The following is a 23,186-nucleotide window of genomic DNA, read 5'->3' as shown; positions in this document are numbered from 1 at the left end:
AAAAGGAATACAAAAATATCAAACATTTATTATGGCAGTACAATGCTCAAAAAGTAGGCTACATAATTAAAATTACATTAGAGAGTCTATGATTTGTGTTTCAACGATTGAGAAAATGTTTATATTTTCATACAATATTATTCCCAGAAAAAAATACAACATCCTCATGTAGGTCCAACAAATATTACACAAATATGTCTACTAAGGTATACTAACATAGTCAGAACAGAAGTCAGAACAGGCTATGCCTGACATAATGCACTCAAATAATAATATATCATAACTCAATGCAACACCCTGAGTACAGACAGTTCACTACAATGTAGGTGGAACAATATGTAAAGAAAGTTTGTATAAAAGTTTCAAATCATGTTATTTAAGGCCCTTTAAGTCTCACTAAATTGTATAATAACACAGTAATAACTCGAGAATAACTACAATTCATTGATAAAGCTATAATAAAACAGGGGAGGACCATCCTACTCAGTGAATTTCATTTTTTTTTTTAATTGTGAAACATTAAAAAGTTATCCTTTTATAGATAAAACTATATTAAATATATTTACGTCACTAAATTAAAATGCACTGTTTTGCAATGAGGGTCTACAGTAGCCTCAACAACACTCTGGGGTAGCACCATGTTGTAACCGGAGTACAGCTATTTTTCATCCTCCTCTGTGTACAATGACTTCAATACAAAACCTAGGAGGCTCATGGTTCTCACCCCCTACCATAGACTTACACAGTAATTATGATGGCTTACCAATCAGAGCTCTTGCAGCATGAACTGACATGTTGCCCACCCAATCAAAGGATCAGAGAATGAATCTAGTAGTAAAAACATAAGCTACAAATAGCTAGCCCTGTAGTGTATAAAACGTGGTGAGTAGTTGACTCAAACAGAAAGACAATAGTTGAACAGTTTTGAAAAAATTAATTTCTTAAAAAAATTAGAAGCAACAGAGAGCTATATTTTGTTGTAATTTGTACACTTTCACTTTCTTAGCTAGTTAATGCAGCCATCTAATTTAGCCTACTCAAACACCTAGCTCAAACAGAGAGGAATGCTACTTATGTTAGCTAGCTGGCTAAGGCTATCCAACACTGAAACTCTTCCAAGTCTAGGTAAGCTTTCGTTTTTCTTTTTTTTATTGCCACCGGGGCCCACCGGTGTAACTGGGTGTAAGGGAAAAGGTGAGAGGAGGAGAGCGCGTAAAAGCGAGAAAGATTTATACAACGAGCAAAGTGATGATGCTGTTTGTATGTGGCTGCTATGAAAGTGAGCTGTGTGTGCAGGTGATCAGTGGTGTATTAATTCTGCCGATTCTGTTGAAAAACGTATCTTAAACAGAAGCAAACGGAACGAAACGGGAATAAACCTACCTGAATTTGTCCAATAGAAATTCTCATTTGCAACAGTTTGAACTAATGATTACACCGTAGATCAGCTAGATGCAAGCACTGTCTGTCACCTTGATTACTCCAATTTGTATTTTGACCTGTGCACCTAGGCTAGGTTGTAGCAACCTCATGATGGGTATAGGGAAAACTAGAGTATCATGTAGCAGCCTAAACCTATAGATGTTACATTGAGCTGTGTGAATGGAATATGAATGACAGTCATCCAATATTATGCTGTAATAGAAATAAGGCCATAAAAAAACGAATCGTCCTCCCCAATCTTAAACGGCACCAACCGCCACTATGACCATTGTCACATAATGATCATTTTGGACTTATGCCCAGCATGATTTTGTTGCTGTATCACCAATACTTTAAAAAAAAAATTTTTTTTACAGTTACAAGTACAGTACTTCCACATACATACATCTTGAAACTAAGCCTGGCACTAAATGCTGAATTTAGGCTTGGGGTTGTCCTTGTACTTTTTATCCAGATGAAGAATGTTACACATCCTCGCATCAGTGGAAGTGTTTCACAGAAACATGGCTGATTGACATTTGATATTTCTTTTAGGAATAGATTCATTGAGGATTTTCAGACTTAATGGCCTGAACACTGTGTGCTCTGTTAGGTCATCACTCCTAGGGACTCAGTGGTGGCTCCTCCCCCTCAATGATGGTGCGGTAGAACTGAGGCTGGGTCTGGGCCAATGGGGAGTCTGTCTGGGAGAAAAGGGCTGGCCGGCTCTTCGGGGTCCACCGCAGGAACTTGCCTGAGGTCACCAGGTCACCGTAGCCCTGGGCGTGGGAGAAGGCATAGCCTGACCGGCGGGTACTGGCGCGGCGGGCTTGGACACGGCGAGGGGCAGGGGGCAGCACCTTGTCCTGTCTCACCTTGTACCTCACCTAGAGGGAGGAGGAGGAATGAGAGAGACAGTGAGGGAGAAGTAATAATTTGTGATTCTTCAATGTCAATTACAAAGGAGTTGACCCTCGACATCTGACCTTGTCGTTGATAGTGGGCCACAGCAGGATGCGGAGGAAGCGATATGCCACCACGGGAAGCACACAGAGGATGGAGGTGAGTAGCATAGTCAGCCACACATTGGGCTGGTTCAGGGAGTTCCTGGCTGTGCCTGTTACATAGAGTATAGCATCGCAACATGTATTCAGATGATGATTGTAGTGACAGATACTCACCTACATGGTTACAGATAGTGTCACTGACCAAACGTTCAGATAGAAAGACATGAATGATGAAGGGAGAGGAGGTGGATGGACAGGTGCTGAGTGGTACTACTCACCAATGAAGGGGAAGGAGGAGGTGAAGATGAGAAACATGCCATTGCTGTACATGGTGAATATGACAGCAAAGTACACACACAGACTGCCCCACAGGAAGAACTGGTTCACTGACGTCCAATAGTGGGTGTCCAGACCCAGCTTTAACAAAGACACATGCAGCTACCTCAGACTCTTACTGTGTGTGTGTTTAGAGAGATGCCTTTTACATTAGTCCAGAGTGTGTACAGTTCAAGTCGGAAGTTTACATACACCTTAACCAAATACATTTAAAATCAGTTTCTCACATTGCTGACATTTAATCCAAGTAAAAATTAGGTCAGTTAGGATCACCACTTTATTTTAAGAAAGTGAAATGTCAGAATAATAGAAGTCAGAATGATTTATTTCAGCTTTTATTTCTTTCATCACATTCCCAGTGGGTCAGAAGTTTACATACACTCAATTAGTATTTGGTAGCATTGCCTTTAAATTGTTTAACTTGGGTCAAATGTTTCGGGTAGCCTTCCACAAGCTTCCCACAATAAGTTGGGTGAATTTTGGCCCATTCCTCCTGACAAAGCTGGTTAACTGAGTCAGGTTTGTAGGCCTCCTTGCTCGCACACGCTTTTTCAGTTCTGCCCACACATTTTCTATAGGATTTGAGGTCAGGGCTTTGTGATGGCCACTCCAATACCTTGACTTTGTTGTCCTTAAGCCATTTTGCCACAACTTTGGAAGTATGCTTGGGGTCATTGTCCATTTGGAAGACCCATTTGCGACCAAGCTTTAACTTCCTGACTGATGTCTTGAGATGCTGCTTCAATATATCCACATAATTTTCCATCCTCATGATGGCATCTATTATGTGAAGTGCACCAGTCCCTCCTGCAGTAAAGCACCCCCACAACATGATGCTGCCACCCCCGTGCTTCACAGTTGGGATGGTGTACTTTGGCTTGCAAGCCTCCCCCTTTTTCCTCCAAACATAATGATGGTCATCATGGCCAAACAGTTCTATTTTTGTTTCATCAGACCAGAGGACAATTCTCCAAAAAGTACGATCTTTGTCCCCATTTGCAGTTGCAAACTGTAGTCTGGCTTTTTTTATGGCGGTTTTGGAGCAGTGGCTTCTTCTTTGCTGAGCAGCCTTTCAGGTTATGTCGATATAGGACTCGTTCTACTGTCGATATAGATACTTTTGTACCGGTTTCCTCCAGCATCTTCACAAGGTCCTTTGCTGTTGTTCCGGGATTGATTTGCACTTCTCGCACCAAAGTACGTTCATCTCGAGGAGACAGAACGCATCTCCTTCCTGAGCGGTATGACGACTGCGTGGTCCCATGGTGTTTATACTTGCTTACTATTGTTTGTACAGATGAACGTGGTACCTTGAGGCATTTGGAAATTGCTCCCAAGGATGAACCAGACTTGTGGAAGTCTACATTTTTTTCTGAGGTCTTGGCTGATTTGTTTTGATTTTGCCATGATGTCATGCAAAGAGGCACTGAGTTTGAAGGTCGGCCTTGAAATACATCCACAGGTACACCTCCAATTGACTCAAATGATGTCAATTAGCCTATCAGAAGCTTCTAAAGCCATGACATTTTCTGGATTTTTCCAAGCTGTTTAAAGGCACAGTCAACTTAGTGTATGTAAACTTCTGACCCACTGGAATTGTGATACAGTGAATTATAAGTGAAATAATCTGTCTGAAAAGCAATTGTTGGAAAAATTACTTGTGTCATGCACAAAGTAGATGTCCTAACTGACTTGCCAAAACTATAGTTTGTTAACTTTTTAAGGTATAGGGGGCAATATTTTCGATTTCAGATGAAAAGCATGCCCAGAGTAAACTGCCTAATACTTGGGCCCAGAGTCAAATATTTGCATATTATTAGTGGATTTGGATAGAAAACGCTCTGAAGTTTCTAAAACTGTTTGAATGATGTCTGTGAGTATAACAGAACTCATATGGCAGGCAAAAACCTGAGAAAAATCCAGGAAGTGGGAAATCTGATGCTTGTAGTCTTTTCAAGTCATTGCCTAAGGCTTCCACTAGATGTCAACAGTCTTTAGAACCTTGTTTCAGGCTTTTGCAGTGAACAGAGAGCGAACAAGAAGGCCGGGAAGTTGGTGACTCAGAAAATGACATGAGTTCATTGGCGCGCATTCACATGATGAAGTAGCTGTGTTCCATAACGTTTTTCAAGACATTGGAATCGTCCGGTTGGAATATTATTGGAGTTTTATGTTAAAAAGGCCCTAAAGATTGATGCTATACAACGTTTGACATGTTGCTACGAACGTAAATATAACTTTTTTTTAACTTTTCGTCCTGAAATTTTCGGTACGCTTCCTACATTTGGAGTAGCTTACTGAACGCGCAAATAACAAGGAGGTATTTGGACATAAATTAGGGACTTTATCGAACAAAACAACATTTATTGTGGACCTGGGATTCCTGGATGTGCCTTCTGATGAAGATCATTAAAAGGTAAGTGAATATTTATAATGCTATTTATGATTTTAGATGACTCCAAAATGGCGGGTATCTGTATTGCCTGATGTATTTTTCTGAGCGCCGTACTCAGATTATTGCAAAGTGGGCTTTCCCCGTGAAGCTTTTTTGAAATCTGTCACAGTGGTTGCATTAAGGAGATGTTTATCTATAATTCTTCGAATAACAGTTTAATATTTTATCAACGTTTATGATGAGTATTTTTGTAAATTGTTGTGCTGATTCACCGGCAGTTTTGGAGGCAAAATATTTGCTGAACATCACGCGCCAATGTAAAATGGGTTTTTTGGATATAAATATTAACTTTATCGAACAAAACATACATTTATTGTGTAACATTGAGTCCTAGGAGTGTCATCTGATGAAGATCGTCAAAGGTTAGTGCTTCATTTTAGATGCATCTCTTGTTTTTGTGACCCCTCTCCTGCTTGGAAAATGGCTGTGTGGTTTTTCTTGTGTTGGCACTGTCCTAACATAATCTAACTGTATGCTTGAAATCGGACAATGTGGTTGGATTAAGGAGAGGTGTATCTTTAAAATGGTGTAAAATAGTTGTATGTTTAGAAATTTGAATTATGACATTTTGTTGTTTTGAATTTGCCGCCCTGATATTTCACTGGTTGTGTCCCGCAGGTCCCACATAGCCCATAGAAGTTAACAAGAAATTTGTGGAGTGGTTGAAAAACGAGTTTTAATGACTCCAACCTAAGTGTATGTAAACTTCCAACTTCAACTGTATGTATGCAAATATGGTTTAAGCCTCAGTTGAAACATTCATATACCACCACAAATGCCCAAATTTGATAACATAAGTACACATTATTTCCCTTCTCCTTACCTGTATACTGACGGCGATGAGCAGGCAGGTCTGGGCCAGCAGGGCGAAGGACTGATAGTCCACAATGTCTTTACCGTCGTCTCGGACCGTGTCGTACATGGCTGCCCAGGGAATGAAGAAGAGGACTAGGGAGCTGTAGCCACTGTGTAACACCGTGTAGACAAAGGCCCTCTTACTGAAGTACTGGTTGAGCTGGCCTGGGGCGTAGAGCTTGGGGTACTGGAAACTCCACCGATCATTTACATCCTAGATATACAGGGAGACATACACTGAACAGTGGTGTAAAGTACTTAAGCAAAAATACTTTAAAGTACTATTTAAGTAGTTGGTGTATCTGTACTTTACTATTTATATTTTTGCCAACTTTTACTTCACTACATTCCTGAAGAAAATAATATAATTTTACTCCATACATTTTCCTTGATACCAAAAGTACTTGTTACATTTTGACAGGAAAATGGTCAAATTCACACACTTATCAAGAGAACATCCCATGTCATCCCTACTGCCTCTGATCTGGCGGACTCACTAAACACAAACGCTTTGTTTGTAAATTATGTCTGGAATATGCCCCTGAATATCCGTCAATAAAAAAATTACATTTGTGCCGTCTGGTTTGTTTAATATAAGGAATTTGAAATGGTTTATACTTTTACTTTTGATACTTAAGTACATTTGAGCAGTTCCATTTACTTTTGATACTTAAGTACATTTGAGCAGTTCCATTTACTTTTGATACTTAAGTACTGTATATTTAAAACCAAATACTTTTAGACTTTTACTAAAGTCGAATTTTACTAGGTGACTTTCACTTGAGTCATTTTCTATTAAGGTATCTTTACTTGTCAAGTATGACAAGTTAGTACTTTTTCCACCACTGACACTGAATATACCAAACATTAGGAACATCTTCCTAATATTGAGTTGCACCCCACTCCCTTTCCCCTCAGAACAGCCTCAATTTGTCAGGGTATGGACTCTACAAGTGTCGAAAGCGTTCCACAGAGATGCTGGCCCATGTTGACTCCAATGCTTCCCACAGTTGTGTGAAGTTGGCTGGATGTCCTTTGGGTGGTTGACCATTCTTGATACACAGAGGAAACTGTTCAGCATGAACAACCCAGAAGTGTTGCAGTTCTTGACACAAACTGGTGCGCCTGGCACCTACTACCATACCCCCTTTAAAAATGTTATATTTTGTCTTGCCCATTCACCCTCTGAATAGCACACATACACAATCCATGTCTCAAGTGTCTTCTTTAACCAGTCTCCTCCCCTTCATCTACACTGATTGAAGTGGATTTAACAAGTGACATCAATAAGGGATCATAGCTTTCACCTGGATTCACCTGGTCAGTCTATGTCATTGGCAAGATAATTCTTAATGTTTGTATACTCAGTGTATGTGATTACATACATACTACTTACTTGCATCGGCATACATAATTGGCTGACGTACATTACTGACATACTAACATAAGCCTAAGAGACATGATTACCTGGTCAAAGAGACTCAACGCCAGCACAGGTAGAGCTGTGTAAACCAGGTTATACAGGGTGATGAACCACTCGTCATACACAGTCTGTTAGGGGGAACAGAAAATCATACACATTAGATACATGACTGTCTTTAGTCCATTAGAGCCCAGTATGTTTCCTGGTCAGGAACTACTTCTGCCACTAGTTATAAAGGAATTAACATGTCATACTCTAAACAAACTAAAGCATGACTTTTCTGCAAGTCTCTGTGCATGCACCTCTGTTTCTGTGTCTCACCTGGGCTGAGAAACCGCAGAAGAAGCCGTACCAGAAGTGGACGAAGGTGAAGGTGAAATTCTTGTAGAAGAAGTAGCGCAGGAACTTGCACATCCTCAGGTAGGACCAGCGGCCGTGCACCAGCAGGAGGCGCTGCAGGTAGCGGAACTGAGCGAAGGAGAAGTCACTGGAGAGCACCGCCTGCATTCCCTCCTGACCTGATATACCTACTCCTATATGAGCAGCTAGAGGGGGGAGAGAGGAAGGGAGGGTAAGAGAGAGGGGTGGTGAGAGAGAGAGGGAGAGGGGTGGTGGGAGAGAGATAGAGAGGATGAGTGTGTGTATGAGTTGATTAGAGGAATCATAACAGCAGTCAAATATTTAGCATCAGGGATCAGGATCCTTCAACACCTTCACAGTGTTTAAGCAGCTCATAATTGGAGCTGCTTGACCCTTGATCAAGCAGCCCTACCCTTGATCATGCTGACGTCGTTGGCGCCGTCGCCGATGGCCAGAGTGATAGCCTGCTTGTACTTCTTCACCAGCTCCACCACCTGGGCTTTCTGCAGTGGAGTCACCCTGCAGCAGATTACCGTCTGACACATACACGCTGTCCGCAGCAGCTCCATCTCCATGTCCTTCTCCAAGGCAAAGGCCTGGGTGGAGAGGGGGGGAAGGGGAGATGGAGGGCGGGAGGGAGGAGAGGGGGAGGTAGGGGTGAGGGGAGAGAGAGGGAGGAGAGGGGAAGGTATGGGTGAGGGGAGAGGAGAGGGGGAGGTAGGGGTGAGGGAGTAGTGGAAAGAGAGAGATAAATGAATGAAGGATTGTTCACGAAATATTGGAACAAAGATTATAAAAAGTGATTACAACATATGTCAATCAGAATATAAGTTTTATGTTTCCAGTGACCCACCAGAGTCCTTGTCCTTACCAGACTGTGTCCGTTAATCACCATAGCGTACTCTCCATCCACTGGCTCATCCGCCACCGTCTCCGTCTTTAAAAGACAAAACAGGCCACTTCTACTCTTTGTGACAGTAGGCTCCTCTGGTCCATCAGGTCTCATCTTCCTCCTTGCGGTCCTGGTCAGGGAGAGAGAGATACTTTTACATGTCACGTTACTGTGGTGCGTCAAGCTACGAAAGTCATTGTCAATAGTCTGTCTGTGCCTCACTGGAGCTCCTTTCTGACTTCCTCTGCTGTGTTTGCCGACACGATGAACACTTCGGTCATCTCCTCTCGCAACATGTTGCAGGAGTAGCCAATGTTCTCTGCCGTTTCTGTTCCGACAGAGAGAAAAGAGAATCAAGGTGTGCCAGAGAAAACTATTGTAGCCTATTGATAGTATATTCTAAGGAAGATAACCCACCCTGCTTGTCTCCAGTGAGCACCCAGATCTTGATGTCGGCTTTGGAGAGCTTCTCAATGGTCTGAGGCACTCCATCCTGTAGCTTATCCTCTACTGCAGTGGATCCTAACAGCTACACACACATACCGGTACAAACATGAAAGATTCAGTTGATATTGTGCTAGTGGATTGTCTTGTAGGACAATTATACTTTTGTAATGATACTTTTGTCTGTATTACCCACCAGCAGGCCTTCCTCGATCTCCTCATACAGCGCATCCAACTTCTCCTCCCTCTCGTCCATGGCAGTGCTGGCCTCATGGTGGCGCAGTTTCCACTCCTCCATATACTTTGGGTCTATGTCCTTGTAGGCCAGAGCCAGTGTACGCAGACCATCCCCAGCATACTCCTGTCAATGGAACAGTTACTTTAGATTTAGGATCTAACACACAGGTACAGAGTTGGACATACAGGATATAGTTCATCTTGTGTAAGATTTTACATATATTCACACGCTCCACAAAAAATACAGAATTCTAAATACGGACACACACAGAGGCTGGCTACTCACATTCAGGTGTTCGGTGGTGACCTCCTTAAGTTTGCTGCAAGAAGGGTTCAGTCTCTCAAAGATGATGGTGTCTGCTCCCTTACAGTAAAGAGTCAGCTTGCCCTCCGGACTGCGCACTAGGGGCCACGCAACACATAATCAGGTTTTGTTAACTTAAATCTCAATGGCAAATCGGTTACAATAAAGCCATCAAAGTTTGAACAAACTTCCCATATCATTCAGATAATTCTAAATAGCTACAGTTTCAGAACATATTCCCCTATAATTCTAAAGGCGTAACGGTTAATGTTGGATGGACTCACCGATGACCGACATCCTCTTGCGGACGTTGTTGAAGTCCAGTACAGCCAGTAGCTCGTAGGTGACCAGCTGTCCCATCTCCACCACAGTGATGCTCTCTGGTGTACGAGAGCGGAACACAAAGCCAAAGTTCCTGGCTGCTGTGACCAGAGCTCCCTCGTCTGGTGACTGGGCCTGGTAGTACAATTCACCTAGAAGATCACAATGACGGAAGATATTTACTAGTCGCCTTGTCTAGTTTATGGAGCTAGTAGAAGTTGTCCTCCCAACCACTGTGCAACTTCTACCTCAAGCCTCCATCCATAGTCACCCACACCAATGCAATAATATGTGAATCCAGCAGGAGTCGCTTTCTCACCCTCCTTCTTCTCCTCGGGCATGACGGTGTGGCACAACGCAAGCAGGCGGAAGAAGGCCTGCACCTGGGGGTTGCCCTCCCTCACCACCTCCACTAGGCTGTGGTCATGGAAACAGAACTTTGGGTCGGCCAGGTTGTTCCAAGAGAAGTCCACCTTCTCTGTTTTCTACCAGAGAGTGAGTGAGGGTTAGGAATGTTAGTGCCACGGAATGTAAGGATTTATTGCCAAAGAAAGGGCCTTAGAGATTTTCTTTCATACATTAAATCCATAAACCCAACACACCCTTTTCCTCCTCTCACCTCATTAATCTCCACTCTTTGTCCAGAAAAGTCCAACAACTCCCCTGGAGAACAGAAACACATTTTGTCACTTACATGGTACAGTGAATGATTGCCACCTATGTGTATTAATGTATGCCTTACCGTGTGTGTAAACACATGATACGTGCTTATAGTGTTCGACTTGACCTTTTTCTACATGTACATATCGACCTCTATTACCATCCATCCCTGCACATTGATATGGCAATGTACTCCTTGTATATAGGTTCATTCTTGTGTGTTTTATTTCTCATGTGTTTATATATACAGTACCAGTCAAAAGTTTGGACATACTTGCTCATTGAAGGGTTTTTCTTTATTATAACAATTTTTTACATTGTAGAATAATAGTGAAGACATCAAAACTATGAATATATATATATATATATAAATAAATAAAAATATATGTACAGTATTTTTAACTCCGCATCGTTGGGAAAGAGCTTGTAAGTAAGCATTTCACTAAGGTCTACATCCCTTTTATTCGGCACATGTGACAAATACGATTTGATTTAAGTGTGTGTATTCCAGCGCCAGGCCTCACCATAGGACTTCCCGTTGATGGAACACTTGTTGAAGGTCATGATGTTCTGTGTGAGTGTTCCAGTCTTGTCAGAGAAGATGTATTTGATCTGGCCCAGCTCCTCGTTGAGCGTGGTGGTCCTGGCCTCGGCAGGCGTGTCACTCTTGGGATAGTACATCTTCCTGTCCCAGTCTATGTAGAAACTGTTCCCCAGGCGAATGATCTCCACACTGCACCCAAAACACAGGAGAAAAAGAAAGAGAGAGAGGGAGAGAGAAATGCAATCAATTCACATTGATGATTCATGGTGATGTAGTCCTGTCATCAAAGGCACAGTAGAAGTAACACATTGGGACACAGAGATGCAACTGCAGTGAATGACTGGATAATATGTGAAGTGCACTGACCTGACGTAGAGGGATATAGGCACCACAGTGTTGAGGATGATGACGTAGGACCAGAAGGTGAGGAAGGCTGAAAAGGGAGCGTTAACCCCCTCTTGCTTGGGTAGGAATGCAGCAAACTTAGAGCCCTCCTGGTACTCCCAGATTCCATTCCCAACGGCCAGGATTAAACACATAACCGCCAGGAAACCAAAGATCTGGAAGACCAAACACGACAGTTAAGAAGTGTGTGTGTGTGATGACTGTGTGTGTATGTATAGTCATACTCACACTCAGCACCAGAACATTCATGAGGCGATCAATGCTGGTCCGTTTCAATGTGGTCTTTCCACAGTTCTGCATCAGCTTGGTGTCTGGACCTGGAAGAGGGAATAGATTGATCATCAGTTGTGGATATTTTCATGAAAGTCTTCGGTCATTTCTCTGCCATTATGTGGACCGTTGAGACTCACCTCCAAAGACGACCAGGCCGAAGCACCACTGGGTGTTCCTCAGAGTACAGCCTCTCAGCAGGACCCTCTCGTTGTCCAGGGAGTACGTCTCTCCCTTCAGAGTCAGGGTGCCAGTGAACTTATCTAGGCGGTTGTTGGGTGGCTCACAGCGCACCTCGCCTACACAGGGACAGAGAGGTTCAGGGACTGTACAACAGTTAAGAATATTCTGATTCATAAGATCTAGACTTTTAAGCCATGATAATCTAAACATTTTTCCAGTTTTACCGTTGAAGTTGGCCAGTTTCTCTATGCTATTCTCCAGTTCCCCTGTCACAGTCAGGGCCTGCTTCACCTTCAAGTTAGTTTCTCTAAAGGAGGAGGAGGGCAGGATGAGAGAAACAGAGAAAGAGGAAGAGCTCATACAATTAAGAAAGGCAGTGAAATATCTTTGGTGTCAAAGGTAAACACAAACGCATGCATGAACGCAACAGACACACCCATCTAGTTCAGCTGTTTCTATGTAGACGAGGTTGAGAGGCTCACTGCTGGACAGCAACAGGAGATCGGCCTGGAGAAGGAGAGTGATAAAGATGAGAGAGAGTGATAGAGAAGAGAGAGAAGAGAGGAGAGAGAGAGAGAGAGCTATAGAATGTTAATTTGAAACCCCATAAATGATGACTTACTTGAAATATAAATTAGTCAGATTTTCTATTCTGTAGAATGACTGGTGACCTACACTGGCTGATTGTATTTCTGTGGTACATCTGCCCTTTGACCCTCTGCAGACACCTCCAACCTTACCGTGACAAACTGATTATTCTCCAGCTTGATGATGTCCCCAACTTGAACATCCATCCACTTTTCACTCCTTAGTCTGAAAAAGGCAAGATCATAATGATGCTGCGCTAAGGCAAGCCTAGAGTGACATCTGGTGTTTGAGAACGCTAACACTGACTAACAAATCACCACCTAATGCGTACACAACAAATATACAGACCTCTTGAGAGCTAATCTGTGACATACAAGCACTTTCCAAGCACTGAGAAATGAGCTAAGGGAAGAGAGACTCACTCTCCAGCGATGAGGACCTCCACCTTCCGGTTGTTCACCTGTCTGTCACATCTGTGTCTGTTCTACACAGGCGAAGGAGATGGAATATTAGGATCTGGAGACCAGAAAAAAACTGGTCTATGCAGACCATATTATGTATCTGGTCTTAATTCTGTAATTAGTAGACGTTGAGCTCACTATGTCGTCGCTGCCGTCCTTGGCCATGGTCATGGAGAGCACCAGGACCAGGGGGACCACGGTGGTGAACCAGGACAGGGATGAGATCTCTGGGATGAGCTGAGAGTAGCCAGGAGAGACAAAACATCACCAGCAGGGACTCACCTTTCTGCTGCAATTTAGTACTGCTACTCCCTATTATATAGTACATTATAGGCCTACAGCCAGCTCCAGGGCATGAGGGAGCTTATGTAGATACTATGAAGAAATATACATTTGCACTCAGATTCTACGTTTTGGTGTATTTACAGCTTCAAGTCTTCTTGAGTATGAAGCTACAAGCTTGGTACACCAGTATTAGGTGAGTTTCTCCCATTCTTCTCTGCAGATCCTCTCAAGCTCTGTCAGGTTGCACAGCTACTTTAAGGTCGCTCCAGAGATGTTTGATCTGTTCAATCCGGCCTATGACTGGGCCACTCAAGGACATTCAGAGACTTGTCCTGACGCCACTCCTGCGTTGTCTTGGCTGTATGCTTAGGGTAGTTCTCCTGTTGGAAGGTTAACCTTCACCCCAGTCTGAGGTCCTGAGCACTCTGGGGCAGGTTTTCATCAAGGATCCATCTCTACTTTGGTCCGTTCATCTTTCCCTTGATCCTGACTAGTCCCTGCCGCTGAAAAACATCCCCACAGCATGATGCTGCCACCCCCATGCTTCATCGTAGGGAGGGTGCCAGGTTTCTTCCAGACATGACACTTGGCATTCAGGCCAAAGAGTTCAATCTTAGTTTCATCAGACCAGAGAATCTTGTTCCTTTAGATGCCTTTTGGCAAACTCCAAATGGGCTGTCATGTGCCTGTCTCACTCTACGGACAATTCCTTCGACCTCATGGCTTGGTCTTTGCTCTGACAACTGTGGGACCTTATATAGACAGGTGTGTGCCTTTCTAAATCATGTCCAATCAATTGAATTTACCACCGGTGGACTTCAATCAAGTCGTAGAAACATCTCAAGGATGATCAATGGAAACAGGATGCACCTGAGCTCAATTTTGAGTCTCATAGCAAAAGGTCTGAATACTTACGTAAATACGGTTCTGTTTTTTATTTTTAATACATTTGCAAACATTTCTAAAAATCAGTTTTCGCTTTGTCATTATGGGGTATTGTGTGTAGATTGATGAGGACATTTTTTATTTATTTAATACATTTTAGAATAAGGCTGTAACGTAACAAAATGTAGAAAAGGTCAAGGGGTCTGAATACTTTCCGAATACACTATCTACAGGCCTCAGCCCTGTGCAGCATTGACAGAATAAGGCTTAGTGTGGCTGCATTAAGGCTGTGTAAACGTTACCTGGAGACAGAGGAGGAAGAGGAAGTATGCATTGGCCAGTCTTTGGAACTGCTCAAACAGATTGAGCGGGAGAAAGGTGAAGAAATTGTATTTGGAGGTTTTAATGGCATTGTCCTGCATGGGGAGCAAGAGGGGAATGTGTTACTGTGACAAATACACATGAAAACATAACATGCAGACACACAATGTAAACAATGGCTTGGAATGAGTAATCGACCGCAGTACTTACAGCATACTCGTAAGACAAGTTGAATTCTCTGTCATTTGCTCGCAGGTGTCTTTCTTCCTCTGTAGGTGGAAACAAAATCAATTAAATATCACAGGTGTGGCAATAAACCGCTCAACTTTTCCACAAGTAAATGCTGGCTTTAGCCCCTTAAGGGCTGGGACACAGATAGTCGGATCACAGGCGTGGCAGTAAAATAATAAACTCTGGGGATGCTCTCCACACCAGAGCTGGGACTAGACTACAGCAGGTCAGTTAACTCACCTTTTTCTTCCTTCCTCCCACACTCCAGACCCAATTGTGACAGTAGCGACCCCATGTTCAGCTCATCACTCCCATATCACACCTGGGAGAAAAAACAGATGGCTGATGTGGAATAATAGCTTGAATAATAATGGAATCACAAAGTGAAACTCATTATATAAAATGATGAGAAGCAAGGTTGGGAAACTTCCTGACCATAATGATTTCTCCATACTTGTGGTACAGCTACAGTATATTGTAACCGTGTTATGACAGAGCGAAGGGAGCGGAACGGTCTCATTTACAGCAGGTCTATACACTCTAACCAGTGTGTGGAACAGCAAGTGTGGAACAGCTATAATTATTTTATGACAAGTTCATGGTGAGCCTTGCAGGGTTGTACTAATGTAGGCCTAGGTGTAGTATCCTTGGCAACGACCACTTGAGTGAGAATTCTTTAATCATCATCCACACATATTCGCATGCACACACAGACACACAAGCCTGTTCCCTACGCAAATGAGCTTCCTGATATCTAAATGAACACCAAGAATCATTAACTTTCAAGTGAACATTTTGTGAAAATGGCATTGATGTGATCTAATGAGCTTTATACAGAAATGCTCGAATTGGCTTTATAGGGATAATCTGTTGAGTTATGGACAAGGCGCTGGTTTCTATGAACAGGTTTCACAGACAGGTTAAATTAGTCACGGAGTAGGCCTGATTTTAAAAAAATTATATGATTCTTGATTACTATTTTTAAATGAAGATCAAGCATAATCCGGGAATATTTTAGGCCATGTCCATGAAGATAAACTATGAATCCTCTTTATTACAGTGTAATTTGTTCCATGAGGAGGCTTTGAATTTTATTTTTTTTATATAAAAAAAATACAGATCTGATCAGGGCAAGTCTGGGGTGGCAGGTAGCCTAGTGGTTAGAGCGTTGGGCCAGTAACAAAAAGGTTGCTGGATCGAATCCCCGAGCTGACAAGGTACAAATCTGTTGTTCTGCCTCTGAACAAGGCAGTTAACCCACTGTTTCTCGGTGGGCTGTCATTGTAAATAAGAATTTGTTCTTAACTGACTTGCCTAGTTAAGTAAAGATTAATTATTATAATTTTTTTATTTTATTTTAAGTCCAATATACCTCATAAAGAGGAGTCAAATTTATAGTTTCTGATATTAAGGATGAAGCTCTTGTAAAAGCTCATGTACATTAACCTGCTATGTCGTAAGTTTCCACTCTATGCTCACTGGTAGAGTAAATGCCATGTTGAGACGTATTAGAGCCACTCCTTATCAACCATTTGTACCAGAGCAAAATACACTTGATAATCCATACTTAGTCACTACACTTGAGATCGCTCATAACCCTGAACATTAGACCTGGTATTCCCTACATTATGTTCGCCTGCCTGAAGTCACAAAGTTCTCTTATCAGTCTCCTTATCAGTCTTATCAGTTTTCTAGGTCCTCTGTGATGGCCGCCAGCAGCTCAAAAACCTCATACACAGTCCACACACCTTACATTCAAGTAAATAGAAAGCCTTAGAATTACAGAAACTATTATATATAAACTTGTCAGAGGAAGATACTAGAAAGAAGATAATATAAATATATATATTTATAGTATCTTCCTCTGACAAGTTTTTCCCCATGAAATTGTACAGTTCAATGTCCATCTGTTTTGGCAGAAACTCCCAAATAAACAGCTGAATTCACTCCAAACCACAGGTCAAAAAGTAATCTCACCCTCTCACACCTACCACAACACCAAAACTACTCCCCAATTCCATGCTTTTCCACACCCATATTTCTTTCCTTTTTGTTTTAGTTTAAACTTTCACATTGGGAATATTTACTCCCTGCATTGTACCAGAACACACACACTTTGATACAAAGTACCCACTGGGCACACACTGGTTGAATCAACGTTGTTTCCACGTAGGGCTGTGGCGGTCACGAAATTTCATCAGCCGGTGATTGTCAAGTAAATAACTGTCGGTCTCACGGTAATTGACCGTTAATTAACATAAACACATTTAGCATCTCCTGGCTTCCACGCATAGCCTACAAGCCACTGATGCAGACCTTTGGAACATCTACATTTTAAAAAGTCGAATAAATCCATGTAATACAGCCTACACCTTTACAATAAATCCCTTATTGTAAAGACAGGTCTATGATATGAAGAAAATGTAGTCTATTTCAGAAGAACAGAATAGCATACTCTGAGTTGTCCTAATGTTAGGTCCCGATCTAGTTATGCCAAATGGCTGTGGGTTACACTAGTTCTTTTAGCAGACAAGACTTGCTTAGAATTCCGTGGCATTATTTTATAGTATGAAAAATACAATTGAACAAAGCTAAATAAAATAGAAAGAATATTATCTCCAAACAATTTGTGTGCGCACATGCAGCTATTCTGTGTTGAGAGGTTAACAAAGAAATAGGAATTCCTATATGTTTTATTTAGTTATTAATGTAACTTTAGTTGTTCTACACACGTTGGGCTATATGTTTTGATTTTTAATACATTGTAAGGCTGCATGATGAGACTAATGATGATTTGAAAAAAGTTGCTTGAAAGGCATGAGCTCTGCTTTGTTTTTTGCACAGGCTGTACACACTACATCAGTCACTCATTCACAATTTGACAAGCACTTGATAATGCCTAGAATTTCACAGCTGCATCCCCTTTGTGTGGCCGTAGCGCACCCTAAAACAATCCATGCCTTTTTTTTGGCCAGTGGCCGTTGTGCCCTCCTCCCTAGGTGCTGTGCACTCCATCACATGATCGGGTTTTTCTTACAGGCTACAAGTGAAGACAGTCACATCAGGGATGCAACTGTGTGGTTCCTTATCCAATTCCAAGGTGCATATTGAAGATATTGGAAGAACTGTCCACATTTACTTTTCATCAGCCAACAAGATGAGTAGGCCTTATGAACAGCAAAAGCACTAGCCTCTGTCAATCTACTGTCTCCCATAGTACAAAGGTTAACCTGTTATGGATAGGGGGCAGTATTTTCACGGCCGGATAAAAAACGTACCCGATTTAATCTGATTATTACTCCTGCCCAGAAACTAGAATATGCATATAATTATTAGCTTTGGATAGAAAACACTCCAAAGTTTCTAAAACTGTTTGAATGGTGTCTGTGAGTATAACAGAACTCATTTGGCAGGCCAAAACCTGAGAAGATTCTGTACAGGAAGTGCCCTCTCTGACCCTTCCTTGGGCTTCTTGACTCTCTTTATTGAAAACTGAGGATCTCTGCTGTAACGTGACACTTCCTACGGCTCCCATAGGCTCTCAGAAGGCGGGAAAAAGCTGAATGATGTCTTTGCAGCCCCTGGCTGAAAAACATTAGCGCATTTTGATAGTGGTCGATCTGAGTACAATGAAACTGAGGCGCGTGCACGAGCCGACCCCATGTTTTTATTCTTTCGTCTTTGAACGAAAACAACGACTCCCGGTCGGAATATTGTCGCTTTTTTACGAGAAAAATAGCATAAAAATGTATTTTAAACAGCGGTTGACATGCTTCGAAGTACGGTAATGGAATATTTAGATTTTTTTTGTCACGAAACGCGTCAGGCGCGTAACCCTTCGTCACCCTTGGATAGTGTCTTGAACGCACGAACAAAACGCCGCTATTTGGATATAACTACGGATTATTTTGAACCAAACCAACATTTGTTATTGAAGTAGAAGTCCTGGGAGTGCATTCTGACGAAGAACAACAAAGGTAATCCAATTTTTCTTATATTAAATCTGAGTTTGGTGAGGGTCAAACTTGGTGGGTGTCAAAATAGCTAGCCTGTGATGGCGAGCCATCTACTCAGAATATTGCAAAATGTGCTTTCACCGAAAAGCTATTTTAAAATCGGACACCTCGATTGCATAAAGGAGTTCTGCATCTATAATTCTTAAAATAATTGTTATGTTTTTTGTGAACGTTTATCGTGAGTAATTTAGTAAATTCACCGGAAGTGTTCGGTGGGAATGCTAGTTCTGAACGTCACATGCTAATGTAAAAAGCTGTTTTTTTTATATAAATATGAACTTGATTGAACAAAACATGCATGTATTGTATAACATAATGTCCTAGGGTTGTGATGAAGATCAAAGGTTAGTGCTGCATTTAGCTGTGGTTTTGTTTTTTGTGACATTATATGCTAGCTTGAAAAATGGGTGTCTGATTATTTCTGGCTGGGTACTCTGCTGACATAATCTAATGTTTTGCTTTCGCTGTAAAGCCTTTTTGAAATCGGACAGTATGGTTAGATAAAGGAGAGTTGTCTTTAAAATGGTGTAAAATAGTCATATGTTTGAAAAATGGAAGTTTTTGGATTTTTGAGGAATTTGTAATTCGCGCCACGCCTATCATTGGATATTGGAGCAGGTGTTCCGCTAGCGGAACGTCTAGATGTAAGAGGTTAACCTATTCTATTCTGTGCGAGAAATAAATATTCCAAACATAGTCTGGGACAGTTGTGGGATGCGATAGATCCAAAATGAATACAACTACTAGCATTAAAAAAAAACTTTTTTACACAATGTGGCTGATGCAGCACATCAGAATGTTTAGCTTAAAATGTTAAACTATTAGGCTATTTCTTCACATTACAAGCACAAAAATGTGCACATGGTAGTAAGCCAGAAGCGCGATTGTTCCATTAGCGTAAAACACCATTATCAAAAGTGACTGCAAATGCAATTATGCATGTAATGCTTTTAATATAAAATTTGCATTTTTAAACTTGAAACTCACACGCTGCTTATGTATGCCAGTTAGGCTCTACACCCCTTGTAAAGAGGATTAATGTGCTTCATTTTAAGAAGTTATTTGGCCACTTCAGTTGTGATACAAACCTTATTAAAACACATAGGCCTATGGTTAGGCTACATGAGGTGTTTATTTTAATTTTACATTTACCTTCATTTAACTAGGCAAGTCAGTTGAGAACAAATTCTTATTTTCAATGACAGCCTAGGAACAGTGGGTTAACTGCCTTGTTCAGAGGCAGAACGACATATTTTTACCTTGTTAACTCGACAATTCGATCTTGCAACCTTTTGGTGACTAGTCCAATGCTCTAACCACTAGGCTACCTGCCGCCCCAGTGTGTGACTATGATTAGAAAAAGTCACAAAAGGCATTGTTTCTTTTGCTGGGCATCATTCACAAATGATAATATATCATTCACAAGTGATAGGCTAATATTGTCACCCATCAGACTTAATCTTGTCTTTACATATGTTATTTAGTATATGTGTGAAATTTGTTTTGATTTAGAATGGACCATTATCATGCACCTGTATCGAAACAGGGGCGGCTGGAAAAAAATACATGTCATCTATGTACTTAAATAGCGAATGGAGAACTATTTTACCCATGGTTCATTTTCATGCCAGCCAGGTAGGCTATACTCCTGTTTTAAATATAAGCAATGTGCTTAACATTAGAAAAGTTGAAAAAGAAATATAGTAGGCCTAGCCTATAGAAAGCTGATACTCTTCTTTTTAGTAGAGGCCATCACTCTGTTTTCTCGCGCAATTGCATAGCCGCCTATTGAAATGTTGCGCAACATGAGCTCATCCGCTCTAATGAACTGTTTGATTAGATTTTGTAATACATTTGCATTGATGTCAGAGTGATTAGAGAGACAATAGAGTGCTGAGTACCAGGCAGTTATCAAGTTTGGTAGGCTAGTAATGACCATCAGCAGCATCAGAGCTTGAAGAAGCCTAATTACCGTGACTAAACGGTCACGTGGAATTTGAATGTCTTCATGACCTGTGACTGCCGGTGTGGCGGTATTACGGTCACTGCAACAGTCATTTAAATGAAATTATGTTAAACCAACGTTGATCAGATGTTGAATTGACGTCTGTGCCCAGTGGTTTATTATGTTCAAATTCATTAGGATGCTGTATGTCAGTTTGATTAACTGATCAGCTTTTCCTTAATAGCCAAATACTGTATCTCTGAAGTCTCTGAACTTGTCAACAGACCCGTTCTAGACAGACCCCAGGCACAGGTTCACTTAATTGTTAGCAGCAGTATCATTGGAGAAAAGCAAATAATGTCCAGTCACATACCTCAGTGAGAAGAATGATATCGGAGTCCCTCAGGAAAGTCAAAGCCCTTCAACAGAACACAGACAGGTACAAAGACGGGCAGGAAGTAGGCCTAAGGATGTCTCCAACGACACCCGCTTCTCTCACTCAACACGCCCTCCCTTTGAGTTGAACTACAGTAAATCCAGGAGACGGAACTGCGCTTCAGTCTGGGCAAACACACTTACACCAAGACGCAGACCCAGACAGAGGGGCTCCTGAGACTCCTAGGTAGAAGGCAGGAGTGGAGCAGAGCAGGTGGAGTCCCAGAGGTGGGGTGTGAGGAGGTGGGGGAAGCAAAGTCATGGGCAGCTACAGGAAACAGAACGGGATCCCCCTCAGGGCAACGGCAAAGAGCTAGAGCAAACACTGCAGCCAGCGATCTTTGGACCTGGATGTTGAGACACAAAGCAGAGGCAGGTGCTGAGCGGCAGTAAAACTGAGGTGAGGGACAGACACTGGCCAATCAGAACAAACAATGGGGCAATGACCAGGAAGATCAGAGGATACCAGGCATGTCACACACACACCCTGAGGTGGGGACGCATGCGCAGACACACTATTTTCCACTTCCTATATATGAATTCATATCAAAACAGGCATACTGCACTTTACAATATATTCTATATTTTGATTAAAGTCTGAGTGTTACCCTTTAGAACATGACATTGCTCGTATGTGGACTAGAAGTGTTAATACTATCGGAATTGTGATGATTGTTATGAAAGTGGGGGGAGGATTTTGAACAGAATCTCAGAGCCACAGGTGAAATCCAAAACCTGGACACGAGTACAAAAGGGTCCTCTGTAGTCCCCAGGACTTCGTTATGAGCCAATGGGCAAACGGATGCACAGCCACAGAAGCATGGACACACACACGAATACACACACGCACATGATACCAAGGAATGTTGAAGAGACACTGTCATTATTACTGAGTGCATGTCTTACCTTGTGGTGATAGACATCTTCATGACCCTTCTTCAAGGGCACAGTGGTCTTTTCAGGGCACGTGTCTTTTATAAAAAAAGGCTCTACCAAGCTCAACACCGGCAGTTTGGAGAGAAATGGCATGGTATCCTCCAGACATTTACGAAATACCAAATGGAAAAGGATATTTGAGAACATCTAACATTCTTTAGTTTTACAGTGAGGGAAAAAATTATTTGATCCGCTGCTGATTTTGTACGTTTGCCCACTGACAAAGAAATTATCAGTCTATAATTTTAATGGTAGCTTTATTTGAACAGTGAGAGACAGAATAACAACAAAAAAATCCAGAAAAACGCATGTCAAATGTTATAAATTGATTCGCATTTTAATGAGGGAAATAAGTATTTGACCCCCTCTCAATCAGAAAGATTTCTGGCTCCCAGGTGTCTTTTATACAGGTAACGAGCTGAGATTAGGAGCACACTCTTAACGGGAGTGCTCCTAACAGCAGCTTGTTACCTGTAAAAAAGACACCTGTCCACAGAAGCAATCAATCAGATTCCAAACTCTCCACCATGGCCAAGACCAAAGAGCTCTCCAAGGATGTCATGGACAAGATTGTAGACCTACACAAGGCTGGAATGAACTACAAGACCATTGCCAAGCAGCTTGGTGAGAAGGGGACAACAGTTGGTGCGATTATTCGGAAATTGAAGAAACACAAAAGAACTGTCAATCTCCCTCGGCCTGGGGCTCCATGCAAGATCTCACCTCGTGGAGTTGCAATGATCATGAGAACAGTGAGGAATCAGCCCAGAACTACACGGGAGGATCTTGTCAATGATCTCAAGGCAGCTGGGACCATAGTCACCAAGAAAACAATTGGTAACACACTACGCCATGAAGGACTGAAATCCTGCAGCGCCCGCAAGGTCCCCCTGCTCAAGAAAGCACATATACATGCACGTCTGAAGTTTGCCAATGAACATCTGAATGATTCAGAGGCCAACTGG

General features: G+C 42.0%; 1 protein-coding gene across 2 annotated transcripts; it reads right to left on the bottom strand.

Moving 5' to 3' along the window:
• Window positions 1-8: 8 nt before the first annotated feature.
• Window positions 9-21,632, bottom strand: LOC106563214 (phospholipid-transporting ATPase ID). 2 transcript variants are annotated; one of them, XM_082958199.1, is made up of 28 exons: window positions 21,430-21,632; window positions 15,130-15,211; window positions 14,869-14,927; window positions 14,640-14,753; window positions 13,306-13,404; window positions 13,129-13,190; window positions 12,859-12,931; window positions 12,555-12,625; window positions 12,343-12,425; window positions 12,076-12,234; window positions 11,894-11,982; window positions 11,627-11,820; window positions 11,241-11,449; window positions 10,676-10,719; window positions 10,376-10,541; window positions 10,020-10,208; window positions 9,718-9,833; window positions 9,391-9,555; window positions 9,168-9,279; window positions 8,973-9,078; window positions 8,730-8,880; window positions 8,271-8,454; window positions 7,820-8,043; window positions 7,543-7,626; window positions 6,044-6,289; window positions 2,708-2,846; window positions 2,409-2,539; window positions 9-2,309 (listed from the first exon to the last, which is right to left on the bottom strand). In XM_082958199.1, exons 2-28 carry the CDS (start codon window positions 15,182-15,184, stop codon window positions 2,046-2,048), a joined length of 3,588 nt encoding a protein of 1,195 aa, XP_082814325.1. In that variant the 5' UTR covers window positions 15,185-15,211; window positions 21,430-21,632; the 3' UTR covers window positions 9-2,045. The 2 variants fall into 2 exon arrangements, with proteins under 2 accessions (XP_082814325.1, XP_013984039.1); XM_014128564.3 differs by having other exon boundaries at window positions 21,224-21,630.
• Between the last annotated feature and the right edge of the window lie 1,554 nt (window positions 21,633-23,186).

The sequence above is a fragment of the Salmo salar genome, chromosome 11 (genome assembly GCF_965601325.2).
Source record: "Salmo salar chromosome 11, fSalSal1, whole genome shotgun sequence".
In the NCBI taxonomy this organism is placed as follows: Eukaryota; Metazoa; Chordata; class Actinopteri; order Salmoniformes; family Salmonidae; genus Salmo; species Salmo salar.
This window is presented reverse-complemented; position numbering and strand designations above follow the sequence as displayed.